This window comes from Maylandia zebra, linkage group LG18, assembly GCF_041146795.1.
Source record: "Maylandia zebra isolate NMK-2024a linkage group LG18, Mzebra_GT3a, whole genome shotgun sequence".
Lineage (NCBI taxonomy): Eukaryota > Metazoa > Chordata > Actinopteri > Cichliformes > Cichlidae > Maylandia > Maylandia zebra.
Window position 1 is genome coordinate 1,579,339 of NC_135184.1, and position 19,365 is coordinate 1,598,703.

The following is a 19,365-nucleotide window of genomic DNA, read 5'->3' on the forward strand; positions in this document are numbered from 1 at the left end:
AAAGGTTTCGCTTACTGATGCTTAAAATACATTGTTGTTTGTCCTATGGACAAAAATGACAGGAAACAAACGGGTATCTATGAGTAAAGTGACAGAGTGTTTGCCTGTAAGCAATAGTGATGACTAACTGCACGTTGAATTTATGGCAGTGTAACAGACTCATGCTGCTTCAGCCTTTTTCTCTCCAAAAGATCAGCGAGATAAAACACTCCTCTCTGATGGTTTATGCTCTGTAATGAAGTTAGGAAGTGAGCTAACGTTTGATCTGCCGTTAGCCGCTTTGAGGTCTGCTCTGACTGAAAATGTGTCGCCCAAATTATTTGGCACACTTCAGATTTCATTTGTGTAGTAACGTATTGCCTTTGTTCCTCCAGACCTCCCACAGCAACGTGAAAATGGAGAGGAGGAGATTCTTACTGACCAGGAGAGACCCTCAGGTGTGGACCAGGATGAACCACAGCAACCACGGATTAAAGAGGAACAGGAGGAACTCTGCACCAGTCAGGAGAACCCCCAACCTCCACAGATAAAAGAGGAGGAGGAAGAAGTTAGAACCAGTCCAGAGGACCCAGAATCTTCACAGATTAAAGAAGAAGGGAAGGAACCCTGCACCAGTCAGGATGGAGAGCAGGTCGTGCTGAAGGAGGAGACTGATACCTTTACGGTGACTCCTGTTCACGAGGAAGATGGCTGCAGTGAAGCAGGACCAAACAATGTTCTGCTCTCTCCTCTGAGCCCTCCTGACACTGAGAATGGGAAGAAGTACTATCGTATTTACACAATGAAATATCTTGAAAGAATTCAGACAGTTGACAAAAGATACTGTTGCAAAATATGTGGGAAAGGTTTCGCTCACAGGTGTAATTTGGTGGACCACATGAGAATTCACACTGGTGAAAAGCCATACACATGTGAAACATGCGGGAAAAGTTTCAACAGAGTTGGTAATTTTAATGCCCACATGAGAAACCACACGGGTAAGAAGCCCTATGCTTGTGAAACGTGTGGGAAAGGTTTTAATCATCGATGCAATTTGGTGGACCACGTGAGAATTCACACAGGAGAGAAACCATACACATGTGAAACATGTGGGAAAAGTTTCAATCGAGTTGGTAATTTTAATGCCCACATGAGAACTCATGCAAGTAAGAAGATGTTTTCTTGTGAAACCTGCGGGAAAGGTTTCAATAGAAGGGGCCACTTTAATGCCCACCTGAAAACGCACACAGGTGAGAAACCTTATCCCTGTTACACATGTGGGAAAACATTTATAAATGCATCAAGGCTCAAATTTCACATGATAATTCACACCGGTAAGAAACCCTATTCTTGTGAAACATGTGGGAAGCGTTTCATTCGAAAAGTGCACTTAACCACCCACGTGAGAATTCACACAGGTGAGAAACCTTATCCCTGCGAGGTATGTGAGAAAAGATTTATTGACGCGTCAACGTTGAAGTGTCACATGAGAACTCACACAGGTGAAAAACCGTATGTTTGTAACATCTGTGGGAAAGCATTTTCTGTCTTATCGACCTTTAAAAGTCACACCTCGGTTCATACAGGTGAGAAACCGTATTCCTGTGAAATATGTGGGAAAACATTCAGTCGCAGTGGTCACTTGACTGTACACGTAAGAACTCACACGGGTGAGAAGCCATACTCGTGTAAAACATGTGACAAAACTTTCAGTCAAAGGCATCATTTGACTTCCCACATGAGATCTCACACAGGTGAGAAGCGATATTCTTGCCAAATGTGTGAGAAAAGCTTTGTTCAAAGCAGTCATTTGTGGCGCCACATGCGAACTCACACAGGCGAGACATCGTCGTCCTGAAACATCTCTGTGGGATTATCTTCAAGTGACGCTTAGGAAAATAAAAGAGGTTAACAGAGGAACTTTCAGATCTCAGAGCTCTGTAGTTTATTGCATGTGACAAAGTACTCGATGGATCAAATGAATCATGATTTGATCTTTCAGAGCCGACAGTGAGGCTGTCAGATTTGTCCGGTCTGTAAGTTTTGATTTTTACAGAAACACGTTGCATATTTTGAAAAATGCTGCCTTTCGTCTCCTGTTTTGTTCACTTTTGTGCTGTTCTCATGATGTAAACATGAGAAAAAAAAGTTAATGTTACAACATGTTAAGGCTTTTACTTTTTCTTATCTCTCTTCTTTTTCTCGTCACCCCCCCATGGCAGTTGTGCAGGCTACCCCTCGCTGGGCCTGGTCCTGTTGGAGGTTTCTTCCTGTTAGAAGGGAGTTCTTCCTCCCCACAGTGCTCCATGTGTCTGATTGGTTCTCTTCAAGAGTGTAGTTAAGGCTACTGTTATAGAGATAATCATAGTCACAATTACTTAGATCATTATTGGCCAGTTATTGAACTTAAAATGTCTTTTTACTGACTGTATACACACACACACACACACACAACCCTTATAGTTAAAATAAAAAGTGGTTTAATCCTAATAATTTTTTTCATCATTGAAAGCAAAAATCTGCAGACCTCATTCTGGGATGTGAACCTTACCCATAAAGCTCTTTGAGATGACTGTTCTTGTGAACTTGGCAGTGTTGGAAGGTTACTTTTAGAATGTATTCCACTACAGATTACATAATACATGCCCCAAAATGTAGTTTGTAACATATTTCATTAAATTACTTAATGTCAGTAACATGTTCTGAATACTTTAGATTACTTGATATATTGTCATGGTTTTTACAACTACATGGATGTACTGTGTGATTTGTTACTATTACTGAAGGCTACTTGCCACTGAGCTAATATTGTTAGCTGGCGTTAGCTGAGGTTAGTTCATAGACTGCTTTAGGAACTGCACATGATTATTTGCACCTAGCAGGCTGTTAATGCTTTCCACCAAGTTTAGCAGTCTGCACTCTAATAGTAATAAATCACACAGCAGTAGTAAAATCGAAGATACTGAAGTGGCACATAACCCAGGTAGCTACCACAACTAAAACAAGGTAGCTGCAGTCGGCTAATGTTAGTTTTAAAAAAGAGCTTACTTCCAGATGTTTCTTTACGTTGGAGTCTTTTGACGCTGAGAGCAGCTTGGTTGCTGACAAACAGTTTTCATTGCACGGTCAGATTTCATCCCTTTCTTCTTTAAATATGAAGTATTGTTGGAAATTCCAAGTAATAAATGTATTCCTACCTGTGCACTGTTGGTTCTGTTGTGCTGGCTCCAGGTCCATTGTGTAACTGATGCCACCAACATTAACAGGACGCTTGCTTCAGAGCCTTTATTGTGTGTTTGTTTGGGTTTCTGACAATGCGTTTAAAAATTAGAGAGGGGACAGCCGAACATATGAAACATATGTATGTATCGTATGTAATTATCACCTTTTTTAAACGGTAACTGTAACAGAATACAGTTACTCACATTTTTGTATTTTAAATGTCTTCCATTACTCCCCAACACTGGAACTTGCTCTATTGATAAAACTGGCTTGAGCTGAGCAGAGGTTCCATCTTACTTTGTCTTTGTTTGCATGTTTATGCGTCACGTTTCTCTTTCTTTGTGCGGCTGGATTTACAGGAAGTGTTCCAGCTCCTGCACCATTAGTGTAGTGTCTAATATTACAATAGTTTTCTCATTATTTTAAGTATATGTTTCCAAAGAGTCTTTTTTTTTACATCAGTGTTTCTCCATGAAAACACTTCCTGAGTTTGGTCAGTTTTAGTAGAATTTTTTTTTGCTTAGTTTATATTTTTGTCTATTTTATGATTACAGTCTTTTCACTGTTTCACTCACTGCTGTAAATGAACCTGTAGAAATAAAATTCCTTTTGTCAAAGAAACCTGATAACATTTCTTTCACTGCTCCTTAGAGTGTGTGTGTGTGTGTGTGTGTGTGTGTGTGTGTGGGGGGGGGGGGGGTAATATGGGTGTCATCAGACCAGCTAAACTTCCTGCAGTGGCTCATCCAGCGATGAGAGCTGATGATGGTCGGGTCTCGGGCTACCACCCAGTTTTCAGATGAAGAGTTTCCAAAGGGAGCGCATCAGGTGAGAAGTGCGAGGACCATGAGGCATCCATCAGTCATCCCAGAGCTGCGATCTGAAGCCACGCAACGACTACAGACCGTTGGTCAAATTCATGACTGAAGCAGCAGCAGGTGTACGAGTGCAGAGTTAAACCGCTCTCAAGTCTCAGGTGAGTAAAGCAAATAACTACCAATGGAAGTGAAGGATATCGCCTGCTGACCTATCAGGGAGTCGTAAATGCATTTTAGCTGAGGTCACCAATAGGCGGGCTGCGGCCCGGATGATTACTAGATTCTAGACTAATTTTAATCTGCCTCACCGGCGTGAAAGTGCTGCGAGCGCACCAACGTGTTTATGAAGATGTCTCTGAAGGTGAGGCTTCTCCACCTCACAGCTCCACCCAGGCCGTACGCCACCTCCTCGTGAGCTCAGAGATCTCGGGTCCCTGTTGCTGCTTCCACATGGGAAACTGGAAAAACCTGACGTCATTTCCCTGGGGGTCCCCTTCTGGTCAAGTGTGCGGTTGTGACAGTTTATAATGCAGCAGGCCACCATGGCGACCACTTTATGTCCCATAATGCACTATGTTATGACAGTCCAAGAAAAACCAGGAGTGGAAGGAGGAGCAAACACCTGATGAGTCCGTGGGTGGATTTTCTCTCAGATGTGGACACAGTTCCACAAACAGGTTTGGCCTCAGCACACACACACACACACACACACACACACACACACACACACACACACACAGGCTTCTCATCCAGAGAACATGTCACCTGAGGGGCTTAAAATAAAGAGCTGCCTCACAGACACTTCCTCCCAGCACAGATGTTCTGGTCCTCTCCTGATGGGAAGCATTTCTGGGATTTCCAGCTGAGGTATTCAGAATTTTCTGGACTGCTGTGGAAAAACTTTTGTTTCAGCCCATTCAGGTCTGAACTCTGACAAATCTGAGTGTTAAAAACAATGTTTTTAATATTTGGAACTGAACGTGTTGATAAATAAATGTTTGAAGCTGAAGTTTAAAAACATCAAAGCGCTGCTTCAGAAACATGGCCGAGGCGTGGTTCATCTGAACAGAGTCACGTGATCAGTGACATTCAGCACGTGGCTGCTTCAGTGCCTGATTTAATGGTTTGTAAGGAAGTGAGTCATTGGTGGGGTTTTGCTGTGTTTTGGTGATTCTGTGCGAGAGATAGTGAATCAGTGATCAGAGACATGGAGCCAGACGCTCTGCCTGTTCCTAAATAAAAACCAGTTCATCAGCAATTCTGCTCCCAGGTGTAAAATGCACAAAAGAAATGCACAGTTATAGAAGTTTTAGTGTATTTTATATAAACATATGTGTCCGCTGGTTAATTGCATAATGACGTGGAAGCAGGGACCTCACAGCACAGACATACTCCCAGCCTGGTGTTAGTAGTAACAAGAAGTCACCAGCGAAAGGAGAACCATGACACACGTTTAACGAAGGAAGGTTTAATCATCAAAATGATTTATTACAAAAATAGACATAACAGTGGGCAGAGAGAACAGAGTCACACTGAGGCAGATTCAAGCTGCTCTTCATATGTTTGTCCACCAGGTGTCACCAGAGGCCTGTGTTTAAAATAGCAATGAACTGTTTTTAATTACGATTCAAAGCTTCGTTTGTCCGTCGCTGGTTTGGACCAAAGATCCTGAACGTGGGACGATAACAAGGACAAAGGAATTTGACCCTTCCTGAGCATGCGCAGTAGACGGTCAGGGCTCCGGTCAGACTGATGCGCTGCTGGTCGTTAAGGGAACGACTGAGGCCGCGCGCCGCGCGCGTGCCCTGAACGCGGTGCGGTGTCTGTAACGCACTGACGCTGCCGCAGCCCCCCCCCCCCCCCCCCCCCCCCCCGCCTCTCTCTCTCTCCCTCTCTCCCTCCCTCCCTCCCTTTTCTCCCCCTCCCTCCCTCTCTCTATCTCCCCCTCCCTCCCTCCCCCTCTCTCCTCCTCTCCCCCTCCCTCTCTCTCTGCTGCGGCTGCTCCTCTATAGGCGAGCTCCACAGAACCGACAGGACCGGGACCAAGACCGGGACCGGGACTAAAGAAGAGCGAGGAGAACCATGACGGAGAGCACGAAGACCCACGTCATCCTGCTGTCCTGCGGCAGCTTCAACCCCATCACCAAAGGACACATCCATATGTTCGGTAAGGAGGTGGGGGATGGGGTGGTGGCAGGTCTGGGTGTGTTTGGTGTGTTTGGGGATAAAGATCACCGGAACCCCGGTGCTGAATATCCGCGCTAAAGCTCCGAGCCGGACTCCGGCCGCTGTCCGGGAGGGTGGTGCTGAAACGGGCGACGGCTCCGGTAAAATCCCGACGACTCAAACAAACGCAGTACGGAGCAGCCCGGGCCCACGTTCAGGAAAAACACGGAGCTGCCCCTCAACCCTCCGAGCCAAACCGTGACAAAAACACGCACACTGGTGTAAGGAGGCCGTCAGCGTGCGGGGAGCAGACCGGGGGTGTTAGTGCCTTGCTCGGCCGCCTTTCCCTGCGCGTTAGCGGAGGTTACAGGTCGGAGTGTGGTCAGAACATGTTTTCATCATAGAATCAAAACGACTGCAGGATCAATGATGCGACTGTTAGTGTGACTGTTCTGCTGGACGTTCAGAGGCCTTTCATCGCGTCACAGCGGAAAACACGACGGTCAGCGATCAGTCTCCCACGAAGAACCGCGTCACGAATACAGTCAAATTAATAAACAGGTTTACTGTAATATCAGGAGGCACAAACAGAAACGGTCTGTTCTCAGCTGGAGACATTCTCGTGATTCATTTCTGGAAGATGAATAATTCACAGAGATGGAAAAACGTAACAGAGTTTAACGTTCAGCTGATGTCATTCACTGGGCTGTGTCACGTGACCTTTCAACGAGCAACGATCTCTTTGAAGTGCAAAGATCGATAAGAGTCATCGCTGTTTGTCCTTTAAATCCTTCTGAACTGCAATTTATCCATTAAAACAAACATCAAGTCATTGTGAACTCAGCTCTTCTCCAAACGCAGTTCCCTGCTGGTTAACTTGTGTATGTCCCTGTGTATGTAGGTCACCTAAAACCAGGTTTGTGGCACCGAATTAAAACTAAATGTGGAAAAAACCTGAAACGATGTCCTGCAAATGTGATGCGAACGTTTCTGTATCACTGTGAACCGAAGAGATCTTTAAATATGACACCCACCATTTACACACAACTACGTCCCACAAAATGACATTTAAAATATAAATCTATAAGAAGGCTGTTAGTTTGTGTTACTGCACACTGAGTTTGAGGCATATTCACGATCACACTGTTAAAATGTTCAAACTTTAAACAATAAAACATTAAAATGAGAAAAGATTTTCTTCTGTTCCTGTTGCTTCTGTTTCCTGTTTCCTGTTCTTCAGCGCCTGGCTTTGCTTCTCTCTCCTTGTTTCGTGGACTTCCTGTTTTCTTGCTGAACTCTTCTCCACGTCCTGCTTGTTGTTCTTCCTCCCGCTGAATGTCTGAACTCTGAAACTCTTTAATCTGAAGTTTTCTGCCTTCATGTGGTCAGAGCTTCTTTTTCATCCGCTCACAGTTTGCTTGTTGAGGCTGATTCTTCATTAACAGCTGTCACCCCCTGATGGGACAGGCGACGAGTTCTGGATCAGAGGGTCACATAAACTCTAACGTGGTTCCCACGCCTTTGTTTTAATCAGATACAAATACAAATGTAAGCTTTTGACAGAGTGGAGCAAATATAGAAAGCGATGAGTCTTTACTGTTGAGCTTTCTAAAGGTTTTATCCTCATTGATTAAACAAAAGGAAGTTAATGATCTTTGATCCTGAAGACGCTTCAAGTAAATAAAAGTTAAAGGCTTCACGACTGGGCTGAGAAACGTCGTGCCATCGTCTCTGCTCTCGGCCTGCGACTCCACATCTTTCTTGATGTGTGGGTTCAAACATGGAAACAGCTCTCTGTGAATAAATGATGTTCTTAGATAACAGAAACAGTCTGTGAGGATAAACGAGGCTCCTTCTACACTCGGTGAAGATGTAGGCTCTTCTGTCCTCCATCTCTCATTATATTATCCACCTTTTTCTTTTGTTAGCTTGGAGCTCCAGTGGAGACGCCTGCGTGTTTAGTTTGATACGACCGTGAGTCGCTGCAGAGACCACAGCCAAAATATTTCAAGAACCTAAAGTGGGACAGAAAAACAGGAAAAAATGATTTGGACTTGGGGCTTGAATGTAACAAGCAAAGGAACTAAACCCAGCTGTGCCCCCGCTGACCGTCGTTAAAGAGTTTTTCTAGTTTTTGTGTTTTATTTTAGTTTGTTTGTTTATTCGATTCATTTTTGTTTTCTTGTTTTCATTTCAGTTTAGTCTCAGGTGTTTTCCAGAGTGACTTCTTTTGTTTCACTTTCATTTTTATTGCTTTGACTGTGACTCAAACTGGCAACAGACAAACTGAATCCAGTCCCTCTGTTTATGTAGCGAAGCGTGTAGCAGTGTGAAAGTGTCAGTGATGGATGCTGTTTAATGTATGCAGTGTGTTAAAAAGTGTGCAAAAACCTAAATAACCCAACAGACCAGTGGAAGCTGCCCAGAGAGGCTGAACGGCCTGAGAGAGCCGGCTTTATACTCTTCACCACATCCACCCTTCAGGTGCAGCCACTCACTGCTTCACCCAGGTAGAAGCAGGAGGCACAGAGGGCGCTAGGCTAGGCTAGGTTCAATTAGATTAAGCTAGGTTTAGTGTTTTATAACTTTGGAGCTAATTATGATGAAGGGATTCAGCGCTGGTATTACAGCACGGACACTGAACTCACGTCATGTAAAGATCTCATCAAACCACCAACTTCAATTCACTTCATTTTTTGTAGTTTTTATTTAACTTGAATGTTTCTCCATCCCTGTTTTTAGGCTTAGCTCAGCGTAACTTTGCCATAGATTTGGTATTTGTTTGTAAGTAAACCAACCTGCTGCAAACATTGAACCATGGCTGACAAAATCTTGGACATTAAAACATTAAAAAAAATCTTTTTATGTTTGTTCCTTTGTTTGCAGAAAAAGCCAGAGAATATCTGCACAAAACGGGACGCTTCATTGTGATCGGAGGGATCATCTCACCGGTGCACGACTCCTACGGGAAAGCTGTGAGTGAGCCTTGAATCGTTTCATGGGGTCGGTGGCAGTTCGTTCTGTTTTTCTAAACTTTCCTTCATGAAGATGATAAAGGATCATTTTGTAATTCTCAGTTTGACCTCATGCCTCATTGTTTCTATGCATAAACCAGATACAATGATGCAGGAGCTTGTCTGTTCACGTTGTTGTTGCAGTGTTGTGTGGTAGCTTCAGTGCAGAGCTGTGTTTTCCTTATAGGCTGGCGTTATTAGTTGATGAAGGTCGCTGATGATGATGAGGAGTTTTTCTGAAAAGTGACAAAAATGATTCAAGTCAACATCGTGAGAGTTCAGCCCTGTTCAGGATAAAACCCGTATAGCTCCTTCAGCTAGAATTAACCAAAAACACATGTTTGCATTGTTAGGGGCGTGGCCTCTTTGACTAACAGGTGGATGGTGACACGGGTGGCTGTAGCTGCTGCTAGGCTTCATCTGAGCCAACTGTAGCCTCTGAAATGGCGCTCTGGACGGCGTTTGTGCCGTTGGCTGCTGTGAGGTTGTTGTACTCACAGACCTATCAAGACGGCTAAGCTGCAGTTTGGGTGCACAGTGAAATCCTGTGCTTGGATGTAGCTTGCTAACTAGCATTAGCTAATAACCCGTCACTGCTGGCACCATAAAAACAACATAAATGGCCAAAATGTTGACGTGAAGCTTAAAAACCAACAAACAAGAAAATGTCCTTGTGACGTGGCTACTTCCATCATTTATATACAGTTTGTGATCATTGGACTTTTCTGCAATAAATAATTTAAATCTTGAAATCTAGGTACAGTTTTTCCCAGAAGTGCAACCAACCTCAGTAAATAAAACTGCACGTTGAAAATGACGGTAACACGTACGCAGTGCTGTGAAACAGAACGCCAGGAGGACCAGATTGGAATGAGGCCAGCCAGGCATGCGCAGAAATATAAATCATCCAGTTAGAACCAAACAATTTCTGCTCCGCACGAATGGTAATAAGGTTGAAAAACAGATGTTACATCTTGGTTATTGTTAGTATTGCGGACAGATGCCTTTAACATGCGGCTTCATCCTCCTGCAGAGTGCAGACTGTGTTTCGTATGTTAGAGTCGAGCACAGATCACGCTGTCTGCAGCTGCAGCTTTCCACTCTGCTTCCTGCAGGAATTAATGAAGGTCTCGTCCTACTTTTGCTCTGCCTCTACAGAAACACACAACATGAATAATAGATGCTACAGAAATCCAGTTTCATCCACTTTGCTGTTCGTTCCAGTTATGTTTGTTTTCCAGCATCGTCACCTGCAGCTGAACGATCCCAATGATGGATTGTTAACGATGGAGATTATTCACATCGCTCATCTTATTAGTGTGTCAGGCCCGATGACTCACAAACCTCTCTGTCCTCAGAAAGCAGTGCGTCAGGCTTTATTCACAGGTGGAAAACGCGACGTGGCCGGCTTTAGAGCCACCGTGAAAGCAGAACATTTCCCACCTGCTCTCCGTCTGTTTTATCCAAACGACTCCTGCTTTCATATTTCATTGATCTGGATTTCCCACCATCCCCTCTGAACGGCACACATTTTCTTTAATGAGCTACCAGAAAGACTCTTAATTACTTTGAAGTTTTTTAATCCTTTTGGTGGGAGGAGGACCTCGCAGGGGTGAAACACATGAGACGACACAGAAAACTGTGGCTTAAGAAAAGATAAGAGCCTGATCGATGGATGAATCTCAAATCTAACGAGGATAATCAGTCAGAGCTGAAGATTTGTTTTGATCTAGATCTTATTTTGGTTGGAAAACTCATCTTTCTGTTACCTGGATATTAGTTCTGAGTTTAATTAAACACCTGAGCTGAACCGTCCGAGGCAGGGTGGAGTGGGTGGAGGACGAGTGTCAGGGGTGAAAGGGAATGTTTACAAGATGGCAGTGAGACCTGCTGTGATGGTTTGGAGACTGTGGAGGCCGAGCTGAATGGTTCAGATGTTCACTGGGAGTCAGCAGCATGGGCGGGATCAGAGTCACAGAGCCTGGTTTGCACACGTGCAGGAGGGAGGGTGGATATATCAGACAAAGCTGCCAGGCAGCAGGAAAAGAGGAAGACCGCAGAGGAGCTTCATGGATGTAGTGAAGGAGGACATGAAGAAGAAGAGAAGGACTTAAATTCAACCTAATTTGCTGGTTAAAGATGTGAATAGTGCACATGAACTACAGGACTCTGTTTAATTCAATTTAGTTTGATTTATACAGCGCCAAATCACAACAGTTTACACTGTCAGGTAAAGATCCCACAGTAACACAGAGGAATCTCAGAAAAGCCCAACAAGCAGATGGGCCACTGTGAGCAGGAGCTTTGGCAACAGGAAGGAAAAGCTCACTTTTAACATCTTCTCAGTGAGTTTAGGATGAGTTTCCTTTCATGCTTGTTTTTCATGTTTTTTAAACGTGGCTGACGGCGCTGCTCTGTGTCTGCAGGGTCTCGTGTCCAGCAGACATCGCCTCACCATGTGTCAGCTGGCCGTGCAGAGCTCTGACTGGATCAGGTGAGACTCTACCCCCTTTAGAGGCTTTTACTCTGGAAATAAACACGTTTGAGCCATGTTAGAGACAGGACTTCCTGCAAGGAGTTTCACATTAAAAGCTCTGAAATGCCAGTATGTGGCTCGTTGTTTATTTATTTATTTTGGGGCCGTAAATCATAAAAGCAGCAAAACTTTTGGTAGATAAGTTGCAGAGTTGTGGACGTCATGCAGGTAGAAACATGAGAGTTGTTATTATTATTTAATAGAAATAACCCTGATATCAACACTTTGTGTTTATTGTTTATTATATGCTGTCATCAGCTCGGTGGTTTTCACGTTTTTGTTGAAAAAACAGCCAACGTCAAATAAAACCACAGAAGAAGTGAACAAATGTCCCCTCAGAGAGACAAAGCAGCTGTGCTGGTGCTCAGTGGCCAGAGCCGGAACATGAAGTGCTCCTGTAATGTCCACATAACCGTGTTTGTGCTGTTGGAGCCTTTTTAATGCATTTATCTGAACGATAATATGGCTGCTGTGAGGTCACTGTAACAACAAGTAACGCCCACGAGGTTTGGGGTTTGGGTGGCTGAAACTGAGAACAGGACACTAGGTTCAGGTTGCTGAATTTGAGTGAAGCCACAGGTGATTCGTGTCCAGAGAGAAGCCGTGAAACACTGGTCAAAACCAGACGATTGTAAAGAACCCCGTCGTTCCCCGCAGGCTCTTAATGTGAAACATCTGCAGGACGTTTTATTGGCAGCTGAGACTGAAACTAGCATTTGTGTCCTCATCATTCTTTACCTGTTTGTTTGGTGAAGGGTGGACCCCTGGGAGTGTTACCAGGACACCTGGCAGACCACCTGCAGCGTGCTGGAGCATCACCGCGACCTGATGAAGGTGGGCGTTTCTGACTCTGTGTATCTGCAACGCCCCTCAGTCTTTTCATTTCCATTAGAATCGGTCATTGTAGTAACAGCGGCTGGAAAGACATCGTCGAGCCCTTTGTTGAGTCATTTCCATGACTCTTCTTTGGTCTCACTTTAACTGGTTGAGCTGCTAAAGGTCTCAGGATCAATTCAAAGTTTAAAGACGCGTATTTTAAATTTCTGTATTCAATATTATTTCAAACCTTCCAAAATGAAAAAGCATCATCAGAAGGTGACAAAAAAACTGCTCTAAACTGCTCTACACCCGTCACTGAAATGAGGCTCAACAGCAACAAACATTCCCACTAGTGAAATGCTGCCCCCTGCTGGGGAAAGAGTTACAGAAAGCACCTGTAACAACTCCGAGATGAAGTTACAGAAGAGTTTCTAACGATGTTTGCGTCCTCAGAGAGTCACCGGCTGCATTCTATCCAACGTCAACACGCCGTCAACCACTCCTGTGATTGGTCAGCCACAGAACCAGACCACGCCCATCTACCAGAACAACAACAACATGAACCACACGCCCACAGCCAGTGAGTCATATTTCAGGTTCTTAATGAGTGTTAATGAGCTGATGTGTGGTGCTGGGCTCTAAACGTCCTCTCTGCCTCTCAGTCAAGCTGTGGGGGAAGATCAGCGAGAGTTTGGGCAAAATCTGCTGCGCGCGCCCGCACATCGAACGCTTCACCTTCGTTGGTAAGAATTTACAAATAAGAACATTACAAAATAAAAGCTGAAGTTACAAAATAAAAGCTCGATCCCTTATAAATGCCAGTTCGGATCGAGGACGAGATGGAGAAACAATCAGAATTTGATGTCTTGACTTTACACACACGACCACAACATTCACACATAATGAAAATAACCAATAAACAAGTGTTTTTATGTGGATACATGAATATGTTCTTCTGTGCTGTTCATTCTTTCTTTCTTTCTCATTACTGTCTAACATAAAGTTTTGATATTTCTCTATAAAAGCAACAAAAACACAGCTGATCTGGACGATCCGCCCTTCCCTCCTCGTGCTGCTCTGGACTTCCTCCAGCACAGCTGCTGTTTTTAGTGTTTGAACCTCAGTTGGGGGATTTTTTTGGAAATGGTGATGTGAACTTTGTGCTAATTACTTAACAAAGCGATTTTCAAATTGAGGAAGCCTCGGAGTTTGTGCTCGGGTGTAGATAAGCTCACAGCACAGGTGCCACCCTCACCTCTTCAAGCGTGCCGCGGCGCAGTCTGCTCATGTGACTGCATTAAGCCTGCACGTTTTCTAGTGGGGGGAGAAACCAAACATTGACATGTGCAGAGCGGGGACATAGATGGAGCTGCCAGGCTGGAGGAAAAAGAGGAAGACCTCAAATAAGATTGATGAAGGTAGAGAAGGTCTGTGTGACCGAGGAGGATGTGAGGAGATCCACTGTAGTGAGCCCTGGAGGGAGCGCCTGAAAGAAGAAGAAGAAGTAAAGGATGAAACATGCTCCTCGTGATGCTCCTGACCTGATACCTGATGAGCGTGCTGCATGGTCAGATCTGCAGACTCAGCTCTTCTCACCTGTGATGATCAGTGGAACAGAAGGTGATGCCTGATTGGTCAGAACTAGCAGGTGTGGCAGAAGTCCAGAGGTGCAGAACGAGAGGCCCTTAAAGTTTCAATCAGCTAAATTCAAATTGGGGTTTTTGTATGAGCGGCGTCACAAAACATTTGGTTCCACTTCACAGCTCAGTGTGTCAGTAAGAGCTGTCTGAAGACAAGGCGGCACTATCACGAGGAGCCTGCGTGTGCCCGTGTTTTGCTTCACCGCCGTGTAATCACATGTGTTTGTCTCTCTGTGTCAGATGAAAACGCCAACCTGGGGACTGCGATGAGATACGAGGAGATCGGTGAGTGGGGTCTTCAGTGTGTGGACCTGAGCGGACTCGTGTGTCGTGTCCTCCGGTTTTCCTTCCTGCTGTGTTTGTTTGTTTGGATCCGGTAAACATGATGTTTACTGAGGGCGTGTCTCTTTCCTCCTGCCTGTTTGCCGTCTGTAGAGTTGCGCATCTTGCTCCTGTGTGGCAGTGATCTCCTGGAGTCCTTCTGCATCCCTGGCCTGTGGAAGGACAGTGATGTAAGCATACCATAGCCCCTCCCACTTACATGTAGCCCCGCCCCACTCACATGTAGCCCAGCTCCTCAGCTCTTTTCCCAAACTGTAGGCTGGATATAAAAGATGGACGTAGCTTTTGGGTGTGCGAAGTGAAGCCGGTGCCTCGAAAACTATTTGATGTTCATTTTGGAAATAATGTCTCCATCAAAGTAACGCAGGCAGTAACCCGGAGAGCAGCTTTCACAGCTAAAGCTCTCAGAAGCTTAACTCAAGGCTTCAAAAGTGGACTTCAGGGGCTATGTCCATTTTCAATATACAGTTTAATCCCAGGACTCGGCTGTAACGATGAATGTTGTTGACAAGGGAAAATTTTCCAGCATTATTCTCTCCAAAGCGGCGCTGCACGCAGAGCAGACGATCCATAAATGAGATTTATGCAGTGAAATTCACCAGAAACGCAGCGAGGTGTTTTTAGAGGCCGGCTGGAAGTGTCCGCGCTGTCTCTTCAGCCTTCGGCTGCATTAGAAGATGTAAAGTTACTAAACAGCCTGAGCAATAACAAGAAATCCAGATTTCTCACTTCCTGTCGAATGCTTATTTGGAGAAACAGAAAGACTTTAAGAAACGTTTCTATGGAAGATAAACGGGGACACCTCGTGTCGGTCTGTTTGTACGACTTCAGTGAAACCGTAACACTTCACACATGAGGCTAGTTACTTTTATTTTGAAGTCTTTCGAACTGGAGGACACAGAATGGTCCCGTTCTGATTGGCTGCAGTTTTCCTGATAGCAGCGTTTCAAGGCGTGACGGGCCTGAGCTGCACAGACGGCTGATTTACGATGCCGGTGGGGTGAGAGTGCTGCTGCTGACATCACTAAAGGCAGCTTCAGGTTTTGCAGAAACGTCACTTTCTGTGTTTTCATGGAGAAATGAGTCTCACTAAATGAAGACTCATAAACGCTGTGATCCAGTTTTAACGTTCGTTATAAACTCGCGAGGACTGAAAAGTTGCAGCAAACTTTCCTGCGTCAACAACCGAGGTGAAGTGAACAGGAGGCGATCGACCGCTTGTCAAAGAAAGCGTCAGTGGTTCACTCACCTGGTGTGTGTGTCAGAGCTAGGAGGAATTTATTTGACTGCAGGTGTGTTTCCATCCACCTGTTTTTACTCACATTTTCAGTCTGAGATAAAAACGCGATGGAAACGCCAAAAATCAAATAAATCTGAAGTAATGTGACTTGATCGTCCACCGGAGAGACCAGAACTGCTGAAACGAAGTCATCAGCTGTGATTGAAGCGGCGAGGAAACGGTAACCTTCCTCATGTGAACGCTTAAACTGACAGAAATGTCTTATTTTATCAGATCATTCAGGTGATTCCATCACATTAACGTGTTATTCTTGGATTCTTCTAGAGCAGCTTTGCATGATTTACAGTTTAAAATAATCCTACTGTGTCTTATACTGGGCCTCAACGCAGCCCCTCAGTTCATGCTCTGTCTGAAATGTGCTTTTTAAGCTCCTCCCCCTTTGAGCCATCCTTCTTCTGGTTGGCTAATCCCTCACAAACAGAAGGTTTCAAGTCTGTGTGCCTGAGGTGACCATGTAAGGACAAACCCTCTCTATGACATCATACGTAGCCAACAGTGGAACAAAACGGAGAGTTTAGAGCAGCTCACAGGATTTAGATTCATGTTAACTGGAGATGAGCATCAGCCATCAGAACAGGACATAAAGAGAGCAGCTCAGTCAGCTTTTCTTTTGCTCTGATGAAGCTGAAGTCGTCGTCCCGTCGTTCAAACCGATCTCAGCCTGAAGCTCGTCTTCTTCTGCTTTCAGATGGAGGTGATTGTGGGAGATTTTGGGATCGTGGTGGTTCCTCGTGATGGCGCCGACACAGAGAGGATCATTAATCACTCCTCCGTTCTGCGCAAGTTCAAGGTCAGAGCTCACCTCCAGATCACATGACCTTTGACCCAGAGAAACATCCTCCAGCGTCTCAGCTCATTTCTGTTCTGTTTCAGGACAACATCATCGTGGTGAAGGACGCGATAAGCCACCCGATGGCCATCGTCAGCTCCACCAAGAGCAGGTGGGAACTCAGATATTTAGAAAACGCTTTCGCACCAGCGTCCACGTTTCAGTTTCATGGTTTTCAAAGTTTTAACATTCAAAGAGGTTCATTAAAATGAATTCACTCTGGATCCAAACTGTTGAAAGCGTGACCTTTACGCCGTCTGTTTCTCCGCCCACAGACTGGCGCTGCAGCATGGCGACGGCCATGTTGTGGACTACCTGAGTCAGCCCGTCATCGACTACATCCTGCAGAGTCAGCTGTACATCAACGCCTCGGGATAGAGACGACAACAACCTGCCCGCATGAAAACAGGGAGACTGGAGGAGGAGGGGGAGGGGGGTCCTACCTACTACCATCATCTATTTAAAACACGAGCCCTCCTCCTCCTCAATCGAAAACTTGTCTGTCTTCTGTGTCAAACATATACTCTTCTTTGAGCTGTTGCTTTCCAACAGGAGCGTTAGTGCTCCTCCTTCTGTCTGTGTCATGTGACTTTACATCAGGGGAGGGGGAGGGGGGTATTTTGGGAGGTCTTGGGGACGATGCACAGAGGTAACTCCTCAGGGCTGTGGCGGCGACGGCGGTGTTTTCTCTTTCTCGTTCTTTATTAAGGTCTGCGAATGCATGACACAGTCGGGCATGCTCAGTGTGCGCAGGATCGTGCTGGGCGGGGCTTCATGCAAGAACCATTCATGAGCTCAGGATGCCGGCCCGGCTTACACATCCACAGATACTTAGTCCCAATCTGAAATACGGTCCACTGAAAGAGACAGACAGCTGCAGCAGAGCAGGATGATCCCCATGAATTTGTTTGAGCTGTTAAAGATTTCGGCACAATTAACCCCGTCACCAAACACCTGATGTTCCACCAGGTTCCACCTTTAACCACACTTCAACCAAGAAGCGCCTCCGGCTGACTGAAGATGACGGAGAGCTGCAGCGGTAAGATCAGAGCCTCCCTGAATCGACACTCCTTATTTCCTTAGACCACGTGGACCAGTCAAAACCTCTAGGCTGGATCAGTGCGTGGGTCACTCAGGTTGCAGTACCATGTAACGGCCACTAGTTGCTGACTCCAGTTCAAAACCTTCTTGTTGGATGACCTAAATGTGTAATGATGGCGTGCAGGAAGTCTCGCCACGACCTCCGGCTCTAAACTGCTTTTCTCCACACACACCAGAAATACTTTAAGGACCCAGAGCACCAGGCTCAGTCTGTGCACGGTGCAGCTACAGTAGCTAACACTGACCCGTATTTCCAGTAAGCTGTGAAACACCAACCCCAAATCCTTCCCAGGCTTTTCCCAGGCGTCACACTCGCACGGTGTCCGAGGAAGGAGCTCCAGGGTCGGAGCAGCGCAGGGCGAAAGGGTCTAGAAGCTTCAGTCGTCATTCAAAACTAAAGTTAGAAAGAGCTCACACCAAGTGTCCGAGCGTGATGACTCAGCAGCACCAGCAGGTGGCGTTATGCTTCATTGTGTCCATCTTTATTTACAGTCTGTGGCGTTCTTGCATGAGGCCCGTCGTTTCCTGCAGCTCTTCTGCAAAAATGTAACACCGCGACGCTGCTGCCACATAATCCGGCTCTCTCTTCCACACGTAGATGCCCCAGGAACCAGAGCTCGGCACATACTGCAGGTAACCATCAGGCTGTAGCCAAGCTTAAGCTCTGCAGTGATGAAGATGATGTCCTCGGCGGCAGCAGTGTTCAGCATCCTTCCTCCTCGTTTGCTCCCGTTCTTAGACTGCATGCTTAGACAGTTTGGTTCTGGCATGAGTGTTTATCACTTGGTAGATTATAATCTGTTGTGAACGTGTTTGCAAAAAAAGAAAAACAAAAGAAAGAAGTTAAAAAAAGATCAAATATCTATATGAAAAAAATAAAACATCGCTGCAGCGGGGATCATCGTCTCCCACGTCCGGCCATTTCTATTCGCTCTGTACAGAAGGCATCCCCGGGACACGTACGATTTCTACACGCGGTCAGGCGTGTGTGTGTGTGTGTGTGTGTGTGTGTGTGTGTGTGTGTGTGTGTGTGTGTGTGTGTGTGTGTGTGTTTAAAGGATTGGTTGCTTTCAGTCACTTTTTTTGTATCATGTAGCTGAAAATTCGTATCTTTTTAATTAATCTGCCTTTTCTGTTGCACTCACTTCTTCTACATGTAATCTGTGATGGCATTTTAGGTGTGTGTGTGTGTGTGTGTGTGTGTGTGTGTGTGTGTGTGTGTGTGTGTGTGTGTGTGTGTGTGTGTGTGTGTGTGTGTGTGTGTGTGTGTGTGTGTGTGTGTGTGTGTGTGATTTATGAGCACAAATGTGTGTTTACAGATCAGGACAGAGGTTTAATTACAGTCATCAGTGTCACTCTCCAAAGAGGATGTAAGGAAACGTGAGTTTGACCGTTTTCAGCTGTTTGTTTGTTTCGCTGTGTTCGTGTCCATGTCACCGCTCTGCTTCTGAACTCATTTGAAGCTGTGGTTACATTCACACCTCGCTGCTGCCAAAATAAAATATTTCTTTGACTAAAGCACCTCAGCCTCTCTGACTCAGATGGGCTCATTTCATCCTGCTCGTCTTCAGCGTCCGGTCTGTTGCGTCGGATGTTTGA

General features: G+C 45.4%; 2 protein-coding genes across 3 annotated transcripts in view; both read left to right on the forward strand.

The window, feature by feature from the left end:
• LOC111500338 (uncharacterized) overlaps window positions 1-3,822 on the forward strand; it is a 15,171-nt gene extending 11,349 nt beyond the window's left edge. For both annotated transcript variants that reach the window (XM_024799319.2, XM_076876675.1), the window contains exon 3: window positions 375-3,822. In XM_024799319.2, the coding sequence (XP_024655087.2) occupies window positions 375-1,837 (1,463 nt within the window). In that variant the 3' untranslated portion in view covers window positions 1,838-3,822. The remainder of the gene's footprint in view (window positions 1-374) is intronic.
• Window positions 3,823-5,959: 2,137 nt separating this feature from the next.
• Window positions 5,960-19,284, forward strand: nmnat2 (nicotinamide nucleotide adenylyltransferase 2). The gene is made up of 11 exons (XM_004573507.6): window positions 5,960-6,186; window positions 9,072-9,160; window positions 11,626-11,693; window positions 12,491-12,569; window positions 13,008-13,134; window positions 13,217-13,297; window positions 14,435-14,479; window positions 14,630-14,706; window positions 16,525-16,626; window positions 16,710-16,777; window positions 16,941-19,284. Exons 1-11 carry the CDS (start codon window positions 6,102-6,104, stop codon window positions 17,041-17,043), a joined length of 924 nt encoding a protein of 307 aa, XP_004573564.1. The 5' UTR covers window positions 5,960-6,101; the 3' UTR covers window positions 17,044-19,284.
• Window positions 19,285-19,365: the final 81 nt, after the last annotated feature.

Bases quoted from the DNA above. Each gene is read 5' to 3' on its own strand.
- nmnat2 (XM_004573507.6), top strand. From the start codon at position 6,102: ATGACGGAGAGCACGAAGACCCACGTCATCCTGCTGTCCTGCGGCAGC. The intron at 12,570-13,007 runs GTGGGCGTTTCT...TTGCGTCCTCAG, and splicing joins ATCACCGCGACCTGATGAAG to AGAGTCACCGGCTGCATTCT. The intron at 16,627-16,709 runs GTCAGAGCTCAC...GTTCTGTTTCAG, and splicing joins CCGTTCTGCGCAAGTTCAAG to GACAACATCATCGTGGTGAA.